Below are 13239 nucleotides of genomic sequence, written 5' to 3' on the forward strand. Positions count from 1 at the left end.
TGTGTTACTTTTGGTTTAAGGGCTAATAGCTTTTTGAAATATATGAATGTTTTCTGGTGACAGATCCAAGATTAGCTGTTTATCCATTGTTCCAAGAGGTATTCTAGAATCCTGTGGCACAGTCAACTTTATGAGGAATTTTACAGCCTTCCATGAGCGCATTGTGTTTTAAAATGCTAAAAAAGCAGTTAAGGAGAGAGGAAAACAAAGCTCTGCAGTGTGTCACTCTGATGTTCCATTGGCCTTTGGAGGGCTGGGGAGAGAGGGGGAACGGCTGCAGGAGTGGGTGCAGGAATAGCTGCAGGAATGGCTGCAGGAATAGCTGGCTGCAGGAATGATTGGCTGCAGGAATGGCTGCAGGAATGGCTGGATGGCTGCAGGAATGGCTGCAGGAATGGCTGCAGGAATGGCTGCAGGAATGGCTGCAGGAATGAATGGCTGCAGGAATGACTGGCTGCAGGAATGATTGGCTGCAGGAATGACTGGCTGCAGGGATGGCTGCAGGAATGACTGGCTGCAGGAATAACTGGCTGCAGGAATGATTTGCTGCAGGAATGACTGGCTGCAGGAATGATTGCAGGAATGGCTGCAGGAATGACTGGCTGCAGGAATGGCTGCAGGAATGGCTGCAGGAATGGCTGCAGGAATGGCTGCAGGAGGAGTCACTTTGCCCAGCCAGCCAGTTGTGGAGTGCTGCAGAGGTGCTTTGGCATTGGTGTTTGTCTCCAGGCAATGAACAGCCAGGCTGGGCAGTCACTGCCAGCCCTTGAGCACATCCTTGGGTGACGTCCATCGGTGTCCGTCAGTCCTGGTGTTTCCTCACCTGATGAGATCAAAAGCAGCCGATGGAGGAGGGGGATCTGTCCCTGTGCCCCTGTGCTCAGCTGAGACCCCACCTGCAGAGCTGCCCCAGCCCTGGGACAGCAGCTGGAGCTGCTGGAGGAGCCCAGAGGAGGCACAGGGGGATCAGAGGGATGGAGCAGCTCTGCTGGGAGAGCTGGCAGTGCTCACTGGGGAGGAGAAGCTTCGGGGTGAGCTCAGTGTGACCTTCCAGGACCTGGAGGGGCTCCAGGAGAGCTGGAGAGGGACTGGGGACAAGGGATGGAGGGACAGGACACAGGGAATGGCTCCCAGTGCCAGAGGGCAGGGCTGGATGGGATTTTGAGCAGGAATTGTTCCTGGCAGGGTGGGCAGGGGCTGGGATGGAATTCCCAGAGCAGCCCCTGGATCCCTGGCAGTGCCCAAGGCCAGGCTGGACATTGGGGCTGGAGCTCCTGGGACACTGGGAGGTGTTCCCATGGCACAATTGGCACTGGATGAGCTCTGAGCTCCTTCCAGCCCATCCCATCCTGGGACTCTGTGGGTTTTATCAAAGGAATCTTTCTGTTTGCTGCTACAACATGAAGAAACAATGCTATTTATTCCCTGGCTCAAGGACTGCCAGGTGATGATTAGGTGCTGAAATAACTTAGGCCATGTAAATATCTTCTGTAGTAAAAAAAAAGAAATAAGTGTGAATTTATTTTCTGGTCACACAAGGAATCAATATTTAAAATGGATTTTCTGCCTTTTTTTTGATGATTTATCAAAATTTCAATGAATTTGCTGCTCTTGCTCCTCTCCCTTCCCCCCTGTTTTTCAAGAAATAAGCTGAAGCTTTTCAAACAAGCTCCAGTAATAAAATGATTTAAGAATTAGATTCTGGTCATCAAGATGAATATTGAAAAGCAGCAAAGCTGAGGAGTAGTTGACTTTAAGCTATGATTTTGCTTTTTGTGAGTAAGTTCCTTCATTTCTGAAGTCAGTCAAGAGCTGAAGCCATTCTAGCAGCTTTATAAATGCTGACCCTGAAAGATTCTTATTGATAACCATGGCACAGATTTTTTAATATCCTTGAGGGAACCATGCAGCAATCTCCTATGCTAAAAGCACAATAAGTTTTTTGTTTTTTCACAGCATTTCCCTGATGTATCAGTGATGAGCTGTCCATGCTTACAGGCTGAATTTAAAAATTCATGAAATATGAATGGAGTTATTGTAATGTGCAACCAAATATGTTCCCAACTTTGAAGATAACACTGAGGAAAGTTACTTTTGTGCATTGGCTGCTCCCATAGTGGAGGAAAATGTTAAGGCTGGAGATAAAGGGTTCAATCCTTGATGTCAAATATGTGCCTGAAGTATGTCAGAAATGACTCAGGGAGAGCAGAGTGAGCCATCAGCTTCGGAATATTGCAATATCTGAAAGTAATAAACATCTTTCTAGACAAGTTCTACTCCTTCCACAGCCCAGGCCTCACAGTGGTGCTGGTGACTCTTGCAGGGGGCAAATTCCACATGGGGAAAACTCCAGTGGGAAAAACCAAGAGTTCACAGACAACGTGGAGGCTTCAATTCACCCATCATCATCATCAATTCATGATGAACACGGGGCTGCCCCAGAGCTGCTTTTGGTGGCAAAGCAACAAAACTGAGGCTGGATAATCAGGGATTCCTGAGAGAAAAAAGGGAAGGTGCAACTCCTGAGCACCACCTGAAAGCAGAGGAATAACCCAAGAGCACTCACAGCACTCCAGCCAGAACTCTCAGGCTTTGAGGAAACAAAACTGGCTCAAATTGAGCCTTTCCTGCAGGTTTTTGTTCAGCTGTTTGTTTTTTCCCTTTTGCAGATCGCTGTTTTCGTACAGGGATTTGGTTATGGAAAGGCTCATTCGTGCAATTCAAAGAAATTCAGCTAAAAGACACCATTTTTATTTATTTATTTGTTGTTTTTTTTCCTTTGAGCTGGTGCTGCAGGGCTGGAAATGTAACTGGGTGCACCCTGGGATCACCTGGGTGAGGACTGAGCTGCTGCTGAGGGGAGGCTCCTTTACCCTGCAGAGCCCCCAGCGCTGGCAGAAGCTCCAGTGAATAACAGAAATGATTTTTTCCTGCCAGTTTTACATCTCCCAGCTTGTGAAGACAGTCTGCCCCAGATCTGTCATGGTATCATGCTACCATCACACACTCCTGAAGCGATCAGGGGGTGATAGCTTCTGCAAATCAAGTTATTTTTGTATTTTTAATTGTTCTAACTGGCAGCTCATGTTGGCTGTATTTTAAGGAGCAAAGATTTCAGCTAAAGCATTACTATGTCATTAACCAGTCCATTGAATATTCATGATTTACTGGATTTTTTTTCCCCCCACAGAAGGAGAGAAGTAATTATTTTGGCTAGCACTTGAAAAGTGTTCACAGAACTCCACCAGAATGGGCAAAAATAGAATTTTTCTATTAGACATGCAAACTGATCTGCTCTGCCCAATACTGACACATATCCTTTAGCTCTTCTTCTCTATTTAGTAAAAATGTTTCATGCTATATTTTCTTGGTGGGATGTAATGAAAATGGAAAAAAAAAAAAAAAAAAAAAAGGATAAAAAGTAGAATAAAAAACCTCCCAAGTCTCCAGTGGAGGCTGAGCTGTGCCTTGGTTGAACCCTGCTGTAGAGAGCGGAGTCTTGACAGAGCTTTTCAAGCACCCATTTTGTATTTGCTGTTGAAATTCAGTTTGGTGTTCTGGGGGTGCAAAGCTCAAAGGAAACAGAGGTGGGGAAGTGGCACAAAGCATAATTTCTCCTGGTGTCCTGCAGACACGTCCTGGGGGTGTCCATCTTCAGGGCAGGGTGACAGGAAAGAGCCCCAGTCGTGCCAGGGGAAGTTAAATCAGGCTGTAGGAAAATTCCATCAGGGAGGCAGCGGCCAGAGCTGGCCCAGGGTGGAGTCACCTCCCCTGGATGTGCCCAAAATCGGGGCTGAGGCTCCTGGGGCTGGGTCAGGGCTGGGCTGAGGCTCCTGGGGATGGGCTGAGGCTCCTGGGGATGGGGCAGGGCTGGGCTGAGGCTCCTGGGGATGGGTCAGGGCTGGGCTGAGGCTCCTGGGGATGGGTCAGTGCTGAACAGGTCACTGGGGATGGGCTGAGGCTCCTGGGGATGGGTCAGGGCTGGGCTGAGGTTCCTGGGGCTGGGCTGAGGCTCCTGGGGCTGGGCTGAGGCTCCTGGGGATGGGTCAGGGCTGGGCTGAGGCTCCTGGGGATGGGTCAGGGCTGGGCTGAGGTTCCTGGGGATGGGTCAGGGCTGGGCTGAGGCTCCTGGGGATGGGTCAGTGCTGGGCTGAGGCTCCTGGGGATGGGTCAGGGCTGGGCTGAGGTTCCTGGGGATGGGTCAGGGCTGGGCTGAGGCTCCTGGGGATGGGTCAGGGCTGGGCTGAGGTTCCTGGGGATGGGTCAGGGCTGGGCTGAGGCTCCTGGGGATGGGTCAGGGCTGGGCTGAGGCTCCTGGGGATGGGTCAGGGCTGGGCTGAGGCTCCTGGGGATGGGTCAGGGCTGGGCTGAGGCTCCTGGGGATGGGGTCAGGGCTGGGCTGAGGCTCCTGGGGATGGGTCAGGGCTGGGCTGAGGCTCCTGGGGATGGGGTCAGGGCTGGGTGAGGCTCCTGGGGATGGGGTCAGGGCTGGGCTGAGGCTCCTGGGGATGGGCTGAGGCTCCTGGGGATGGGCTGAGGCTCCTGGGGATGGGTCAGGGCTGAACAGGGCACTGGGGCTGGGCTGATGTTTGGGCTGGATTGACTCTCCCAGCCCCTGTGACTCACTGGACCCTTTGATGCTGGTTTTGGTGTTATCTGAAGCATTTTGCTCTCTGTTGTAGGGCACAGGGGGATGTGTCTGGGGTAACTCTGAGCTCTGGTGACACAGGGGACACTTGGCTCCCTGGCAGCCCCAGAGAGCTGAGCCTCACTCAGGACGTGCTGGGGGTGGCTCCCAGCACACACTGAAGGGAATGTGAGCCTTGGTGTGAATACTCCAGGGTTTGCTTGGTCTGCTCAGGCCAGGAGTGACTGCAGTGCACCTGAACAGAACTGAGATAATTCTCCCAAGTGGAAGAAGTGAAGGGAAAGCCACTGCTGGTGCTGAGAGCAGCGGGGCAGAGGGGCCTGTGGAACACAGAACGCTGCAGAGCAGTGCAGGAAGGATCAGTTTCCCTCAGACTGGTTCCCATTCTGCCCAGGGAGGCAGTGCCCAGCTGTCCTGCAGGCTGGGGACAGCCCCAGGCCATGGCATCGCTGTCAGCACAGCCCCACAGCCTGCTCCTTCATCCCCCAGAACGAAACAGGGGGAGCAGGCAACAGAAACTTGGGGAGCTTTTGGAAGTTAATCCTCCCAGACAAGCAGGGGAGCTCTTGGCACGTGTGTACTCTGACTTTTTCAGCTCTCCTGTTATTTTCCACTCAGAGATTTTTTTTTTCCCTTGCACTTTTTTTTTTTTGGTCATCTTTATTTTCTCCTGCTGTGCTGCTCTCCCCAGGACCACACACTCACAGGTGCCCTGTAGCCACCTGCCACCCTAAGGGGACTTGTGGCTTTCTCCCTCCCTCCTGTTCCTGAGGGATTTAATTCTGCTCCTTTCTTGGAGGAAGGGGTGGCAAAAATGCTCGCCTTGTCCTTCAGCAAGGAGCTGCTTCAAATTCTTGCATTCTCTTTTTTTAAGATTTTTTTTTTTTTTTTTCCATTGGGATCATCTGTACCAGCCACGTGCCAAAAGCCTTAAAATGCAGCTTTTTCCAAGCTGGTTTATAATTAAAATAGATCTTGCTGCTTCTGTGAAATGCAGCAGCCTGACTTCAGTGGGAGCAGTGGGAATGAAGGACAACAGGAACGGGTCTTTATCCCAAACTGCTTCAGAATAAGCAGCAGGTATATTTCTGTTTGCACAAATATTTCTGCTCCTGACAGTTAAGGCCATGTGGTTTCCCTTTTTGGTAAATTTCTCTGCCAAGCTGGGTGGTGTTTGTTTATTTGTTTAATAAAAAGTGTTTCTATTTATGGAGAAGAAAAATCTCAGCTGTCAGCTTTGGAAACAAACCTTCTGTTTATGGTGTGCCAAAACACCCCTGCAGAACCCCCAAACCAGCTTCCCCTCAGCCCCTGCCAGCAGCTGGTTTGCAGCAGTTTGGGAGGTATTTCCAGCTCTGTGTCACGTAAATAATTCACATTTTCACCCTCTTATAATGAACCTGAGTGTGGATGATGGACTGACCACAGTATTTTAGGCTCTGACTGTGAGTTATGTGCCTGTCTCCAGGTTTGTAAGCCATAAAAGACTTCATGTGCAGCTAGGACTGAATTAAAACTCCAAATCCTCCACGGCAATTTTAGGTTTAGCTTTGTTTCCATGGCATTGCTTGCTTTTATTTATTTTTTTTTTCCTCCCTCATTTTTAATTATGGCTTGAAGGTGAGAGGGGTTATTCTTACCTTTTGAAAAGTTGCCTTGTAGGACACAGTGACTCAAGGTTGTTTGAATTTCTAATGCCTGTTGGTGCCATCTTTCTGAAGCCAGGGTTACCCGTGGCACATGCATCGAGCTCGGAAAACCAGGATACCAGGGCTGTTCAGGAGAGGCTGTGCCCTCGTGAGCAGGTTAAAAACGCTGGATGTGAATTGTAGTTTATGATGTTTATCACTTTACCTCCTGTCAGGGTTTGATCCTTGCTGTTGAAGTCACTCCCTCGCTCTGGCTCAGGGGCTGTGGGGAGCCCGGGGGAGCAGATGCTTCCTTTGTCACTCCGTGCCAGGGAAAGCCAGGCTTTGCAGGGAGAGGACAAAGCTTCCATCATCGGGGAAAGCGGGGAGCAGAGTCCAGGAGAGGGCAACGCTCTGCCCCGGGGGCTCAAACTTCCCGTGACACCGAGCAGCCCGAGCGTGTTACCGCGACTGTCCCCATCTGCCCCCGCGACAGCCCCGGGCTCCAAATCCCCGGTACCCCGGGCTCCAAATCCCCGGTACCCCGGGCTCTGCATCCCCGGTACCCAGCGCTCCCCATCCCCGCTACCCCGGGCTCCAAATCCCCGGTACCCCGGGCTCTGCATCCCCGGTACCCCAGGCTCCCCATCCCCGGTACCCCGGGCTCTGCATCCCCGGTACCCCGGGCTCCCCATCCCCGGTACCCCGGGCTCTGCATCCCCGGTACCCCGGGCTCTGCATCCCCGGTACCCAGCGCTCCCCATCCCCGGTACCCCGGGCTCTGCATCCCCGGTACCCCGGGCTCCCCATCCCCGGTACTCAGCGCTCTGCATCCCCGGTACCCAGCGCTCCCCATCCCCGGTACCCTGGGCTCCCCATCCCCGGTACCCCAGGCTCCCCATCCCCGGTACCCCGGGCTCTGCATCCCCGGTACCCCGGGCTCTGCATCCCCGGTACCCCGGGCTCCCCATCCCCGGTACTCAGCGCTCTGCATCCCCGGTACCCAGCGCTCCCCATCCCCGGTACCCCGGGCTCTGCATCCCCGGTACCCAGCGCTCCCCATCCCCGGTACCCCGGGCTCTGCATCCCCGGTACCCAGCGCTCCCCATCCCCGGTACCCAGCGCTCCCCATCCCCGGTACCCCGGGCTCTCCATCCCCGGTACCCAGCGCTCCCCATCCCCGGTACCCCGGGCTCCCCATCCCCGGTACCCAGCGCTCTGCATCCCCGGTACCCAGCGCTCCCCATCCCCGGTACCCCGGGCTCCCCATCCCCGGTACCCTGGCAGCCCGTACCCCGGTACCCGCTCTCGGCGCGGGTTCCCCGGCTCTCCGCAGGGCCCCGGCGCTCCTCCCGGCGCTGCCCATCCCCGCTCGGCCCCTCGGCATCCCCGGGGCCTCCATTCGGGCCGGGTGTCTGTGTGTCTGTCCGCAGCCCCGGGGCCTCCATTCGGGCCGGGTGTCTGTGTGCCTGTCCGCAGCCCCGGGGCCTCCATTCGGGCCGGGTGTCTGTGTGTCTGTCCGCAGCCCCGGGGCCTCCATTCGGGCCGGGTGTCGGTGTGTCCGCAGGCGCGGGGGCCGTGCCGCAGGCGCGGGGCGGGGGCTCCGCCGAGGCCGCCCCGTCTCCCCCTCCCCGGGGCCGAGAGGGGCGGCCCCGCTCCCCCCGCTCCTCCCGCTGCCCCGGGGGCGGGGGCCGGGCTGTGCGGGCGGTGTGGCAGGGTTCCCCGGCGGTGTGGCAGGGCTCCCCGTTTGTCCGGCAGGGCTCCCCGTTTGTCCGGCAGGGCTCCCCGCTTGTCCCGCAGCCCGGGCCGGGATGGAGCTGCGGCGCTGGCGGCGCTGCGGGCGGAGCGGGGCGGGCGGCCCCGGCCGCTCCTCCTCTGCGGGGCCATAGGAGGCCGGGGCGGGCTCGGCTCGCCTGGGCGAGCGGTGCCGCTGCTCGCCAGCCCTCCCGCTCCGCTGGCCGGGCCGGGCCGGGCCGGGCTGTCCCCGCCATGTGCGCTCAGCTGCCGCTCCCATAGCCCTGCCGGCAGCGCGGCGCCTGGCGGGGCCCCTCGGGAACTTTGATGGCTTCTTTGAGGAGAGTCAAAGTCCTGCTGGTGTTAAACCTGATCGCCGTGGCCGGCTTCGTCCTCTTCCTGGCCAAGTGCAGACCCATCACGACCAAGAGCGGCGACTCCTTCCATGACATCCATCCCAGGGCAGAGGTGGCCAACCTGACAGCCCACGGCATCAGCTCCATCCAGGATGCGGTGCTGAAGAGACTCTCGCTGCTGGAGGACATCGTCTACAGGCAGCTGAACGGTAAGAGCGCTTCTCCTGCTCTCCAGTGCCTGGGGTGGGCTCGGTGCTGGTGAATCGAGGCTCGGAGAGGGTGCTCGCCTCGCCTGAAGTTCCGTGCCGGACCCTGCTCTCCCCTCTGTTGTTGTGCAAGCTGTGTGAATGCTGTTCATTCGATGGAATGAACCCATTTAACATCTGGGCTCCGAGCTCCGTGTGTGTCCAAAGCTCGGGCTGCCTTGCACAGGATGGGAGGGAAGGGAGATAACAGAGCGCTGCCTTTCAGATTTATAAGTGTCAGAATTTGACAGCGGCAGGATTTCTGCATCAAACGAGCCGGGTGAGCACGGCTTGGAACTGTACAGGGTGCACGGATTGAGGGAATGGCTTTCACTCCCACAGAGCTGCGTTTGGAAAGGAGTTCTCAAATGGCTCAAGTGTGTTGCATCATTTGAGTGCAGAAGGTCAGAAAGCAGAAGACACTTTCTCTGAGAAGTTAAGCAAACTATTCAGTATCTCCTATGGCTCAGCACTGACAACTGCTAATTAAAATCTCAAGTATTGCTTCTCTTTATAGCACAGAAAAGGGATTTCTATTAAAATCTCACCAGGTTCAGTAGTTCAGAGACGTAGAAAGGGAGTTTTAAAGATGCTGTGCAGGATAGAGAAACACATTGTAAAGATGTAAGAAATCTAGGTGAGCTATCTAATTAAAACACTCACAGTGGAAGCTGATTTTTTTTAAGTTGTTCCCCACAGATTCACAACTGGGGGTGTAATTTCAATCAAGGGTCTTGCTTATTGCTTCCAATCTCTGTAGCTTTAATCCCTGCAAGTTTCTGTGCGTCACAATGAGCAGTGTTGGTGTTTCTGGCAGTGTCAGTGGGATTCCCTCTCCGAGTTTGGAATATGGAGCTCGTGCCCCGTCCTGTGCTGAACCCAGAGCTGCTGTGTCTGTGCTGAACCCAGAGCTGGTGTGTGCTGGGTGCTGGGTGCTGGGTGCTGTGTGCTGTGTGCTGTGTCTGTGCTGACCCCAGAGCTGCTGTGTGCTGAGCCCAGAGCTGCTGTGTGCTGAACCCAGAGCTGCTGTGTCTGTGTCTGTGTCTGTGTCTGGGTGATGGGTGATGGGTGCTGTGTCTGTGCTGACCCCAGAGCTGCTGTGTGCTCTGTGTGTGCTGTGTGTGTGCTGTGTGTGTGCTCTGTGTGTGCTGTGTGTGTGCTCTGTGTGTGCTCTGTGTGTGCTGTGTGTGTGCTGTGTGTGTGCTGTGTGTGTGCTCTGTGTGTGCTCTGTGTGTGCTCTGTGTGTGCTCTGTGTGTGTGCTGTGTGTGTGCTCTGTGTGTGCTGTGTGCTCTGTGTGTGCTCTGTGTGTGCTGTGTGTGTGCTGTGTGTGTGCTGACCCCAGAGCTGCTGTGTGCTGTGTGTGTGCTGTGTGTGTGCTGTGTGTGTGCTGTGTGTGTGCTGTTTGTGTGCTGTGTGTGTGCTGTGTGTGTGCTGTGTGTGTGCTGTGTGTGTGCTGTGTGTGTGCTGTGTGTGTGCTGTGTGTGTGCTGTGTGTGTGCTGTGTGTGTGCTCTGTGTGTGCTGTGTGTGTGCTCTGTGTGTGCTGGGTGCTGGGTGCTGTGTCTGTGCTGACCCCAGAGCTGCTGTGTGCTCTGTGTGTGCTCTGTGTGTGCTCTGTGTGTGCTCTGTGTGTGCTCTGTGTGTGCTGGGTGCTGGGTGCTGGGTGCTGGGTGCTGGGTGCTGTGTCTGTGCTGACCCCAGAGCTGCTGTGTGCTGTGTGTGTGCTGTGTGTGTGCTGTGTGTGTGCTGTGTGTGTGCTGTGTGTGTGCTGTGTGTGTGCTCTGTGTGTGCTCTGTGTGTGCTCTGTGTGTGCTCTGTGTGTGCTCTGTGTGTGCTGGGCGCTGGGTGCTGGGTGCTGGGTGCTGGGTGCTGTGTGTGTGCTGACCCCAGAGCTGCTGTGTGCTGTGTGTGTGCTGTGTGTGTGCTCTGTGTGTGCTCTGTGTGTGCTGTGTGTGTGCTGTGTGCTGGGTGCTGGGTGCTGTGTCTGTGCTGACCCCAGAGCTGCTGTGTGCTCTGTGTGTGCTCTGTGTGTGCTCTGTGTGTGCTCTGTGTGTGCTGTGTGTGTGCTGTGTGTGTGCTCTGTGTGTGCTCTGTGTGTGCTGGGTGCTGGGTGCTGGGTGCTGTGTCTGTGCTGACTCCCAGCTGTAGCTGCTGTCACCCAGGAGCAGAGGCAGGTCCAGGGATGCTCTGTGCCTTTCCTGGAGCACCTGGCTCGGGCAGTGGCTTTGGGGACAGCTCTGGAGCACTCAGCTGAGGAATCAAGTGTGACTGGTATCCCTGCTCTGTCCACTTGCTGTATAAACCTGTCCTGCCCGTGCCTGGCACCGTGAGATGCTGAAGCAGCACCGGTGAGCAATAAACAGAGGAGAAATGTAAGAATAATGAGGAATAAGGTAGAAAGTTGAATGATATTTGCAGTCACACTGTGAAACTGCCTGCTCCTGGATGCTGCTGGGGCAGAAGTTTCCAGCAGGATGTAGCAGTTATTTGGGCAATAGCTGCAGCTCGAGATGAGAGCCCGTGTTCCAGCAGGACACTGGGCTAGGGTAGGACATGCAGCAGTGTGCCATCCCTGCAGACACAGCCTGGGCTGGGGTTATCCCTTCCTGCCCTTCTCTGGGGTAAATGTGGGGCTCTCCACTCTGCCCTGCCCCGGGGGCTGCTCCTGGTGCTGCTGAGAGGAGCTCAGGGACAGGGACAGCGCTGTCCCCAGGCTGCTGTGTGCTGGAGCCTGCTCAGTGCTGAGCAGCTCTCATGCACCCACACACCAGGAGGGGCAGAGAGGGAATGGATGTGTTGGCATATCACAAACGCTTTCTCAGGGCAGGCAGAAAGCTGAGCACATAAATGTGACATCTTGTCTGGCCTCTGCGTCCTGGGGTGATTTATGGCAGCACTGATCGGTCTGGCTGGAAAACAGCTCTGGCACGGTGCTTATGTAACTTTGGGTTTAGTGTGTATTTGGTGTGTGTGGTTCTGAGAGAAGCTCAGTGATCTGAGGCTGTGGGCTGTGCTGGGACAGGGCTGGGGGTTACAGCAAGATGTGGGGGGCCAGGTGAGCCCCATCCCCACCCACCAGCACTGGAAGGAAAGTCAGGGGCAGCCCCTGGGACTGAGGATGAGGAGCAGCTGGATTGGGCTTTCCTGCCAGGAATTTTCTGTGCCTGGATCAGCCTTCATCCTGGGCACTTGAGGAGCACCTGGAATCTCCTCCCTGCTGGGAGTGTGCAAACTGGAGCTCACCACTTTGGTGCGGGTGGTTTTGTGTCCCCAGCTCAGCTCTGGGCTGAGCTCCCTGCCCAAACACCCACCCAGAGATGAGATTTCCCTTCTGGTTCTGCAGGGTCACGTTCCATTTGAAATCTGCCCTGTGGTTTAGCAGCTACAAAGCCATGGAATGAAGTATCCATAGGGTGGCAATTGGAGCTGGCACCTGACAGAGCACTGGGAATGTTTGGCCAAAGAGAGAAGCTCCAGCCCAGTCTGAGTGCAGCCAGCCATGGATTTCTCCTGCATGATAGGACTTGGCTGGATTTCAGTGGGTGTTGAAGCCATCTTTAAAAGCCTGAATGTCCTCAAAAGCTCCATTCTGTGCAGATGAAATGAGCAGTCTGCTCATACCATTGCAGTGGGTTTGGTTTGTGAGTCATGGAGTGTAAAGCATATTGGAAATAACAGCTCTCGGTGGTGCAGCAGCCCTCATGTTTTATGTGTGTATTTATTTATCTCTGTAAAGGTTGGCCATCAGAACAAGCTAAACACCACTGCTTTGGCTCTGGGAAAGGAGGGATTTGACACAATCCTCCTGTCTGAACGGTGTTTCACTGCCATGGCATTCTGGAAATAACACCAGGCTCCTTCTTACTCCTCTCTGGGCAAGAAGAGCTGTCCCAGAGGTGGCCCAATCTGTACATTTGCTTTGTTCTTTCTAGAGGTTGATTACTGCTCTTTAACTCGCTGCCCAGGTTGTGTGGGGTTTGCTGATCTCTAATTAATGAATTAATGAATTAATTAATGGCTCCCACACACAGAGGTCTGAGGGGGCCCTTTGGAAGGGAGGGCTTTGTGTGTGCAGGACTGATCTGGGAGTTCAGAGGGGTTTTAATTTCTGTTGTCTCTTTTATGGATGGAATTCTCTTGTCCAGCAGATGTCCAGAGAAAGGCAATGAAGGTCAGAAAGGAATGTGTGTATTTTACTCTGGGTGTTAACTACAAGTTCTCTTTTTGATCCAGGTCTGGTTTCTGTGTGCTGACATTTACATAAGTACAAATTGTGATCCAGATTATTTCCATTTTCTTGGAGACTTGCACAGATGAACTTCTCAGTTTGTGTTTACAAAGAGGGGGTTTCTGTGCTGTGTGACCAGGTGAGGAGCAGAAGGGAGCAGAGATGCAGAAGGGAGCACTCAGCATTTTCTGGAGCTGTGTTCTGCATCCTGGGAAATACTGGGCAAAGTCTTCCCATTAGCTCATCCCACTCCTCTGGGGCTGATGCAGGAACCCACTGATGGCTACGAGGAGTTTGAGAAACTGGGAATTCACAGGAGCAGAGACAGCAAAGGTGGGCCAAGCTTTTAACAGGCAGTGGCTGGAGGGTGACAGGGCTGGAGGAGAGCTGGTGTTTGTGTC

At 54.6% G+C, this 13239-nt stretch overlaps 1 protein-coding gene across 3 annotated transcripts in view; it reads left to right on the top strand.

Moving 5' to 3' along the window:
- The first annotated feature begins 7987 nt into the window (after positions 1-7987).
- The window catches only part of GALNT17 (polypeptide N-acetylgalactosaminyltransferase 17), a 102180-nt gene continuing 96928 nt past the window's right edge, over positions 7988-13239 (top strand). For all 3 annotated transcript variants that reach the window (XM_058854679.1, XM_058854680.1, XM_058854681.1), the window contains exon 1: positions 7988-8575. In XM_058854679.1, the coding sequence (XP_058710662.1) occupies positions 8338-8575 (238 nt within the window). In that variant the 5' untranslated portion in view covers positions 7988-8337. The remainder of the gene's footprint in view (positions 8576-13239) is intronic.

The sequence above is a fragment of the Poecile atricapillus genome, chromosome 21 (genome assembly GCF_030490865.1).
Source record: "Poecile atricapillus isolate bPoeAtr1 chromosome 21, bPoeAtr1.hap1, whole genome shotgun sequence".
Taxonomy (NCBI): domain Eukaryota; kingdom Metazoa; phylum Chordata; class Aves; order Passeriformes; family Paridae; genus Poecile; species Poecile atricapillus.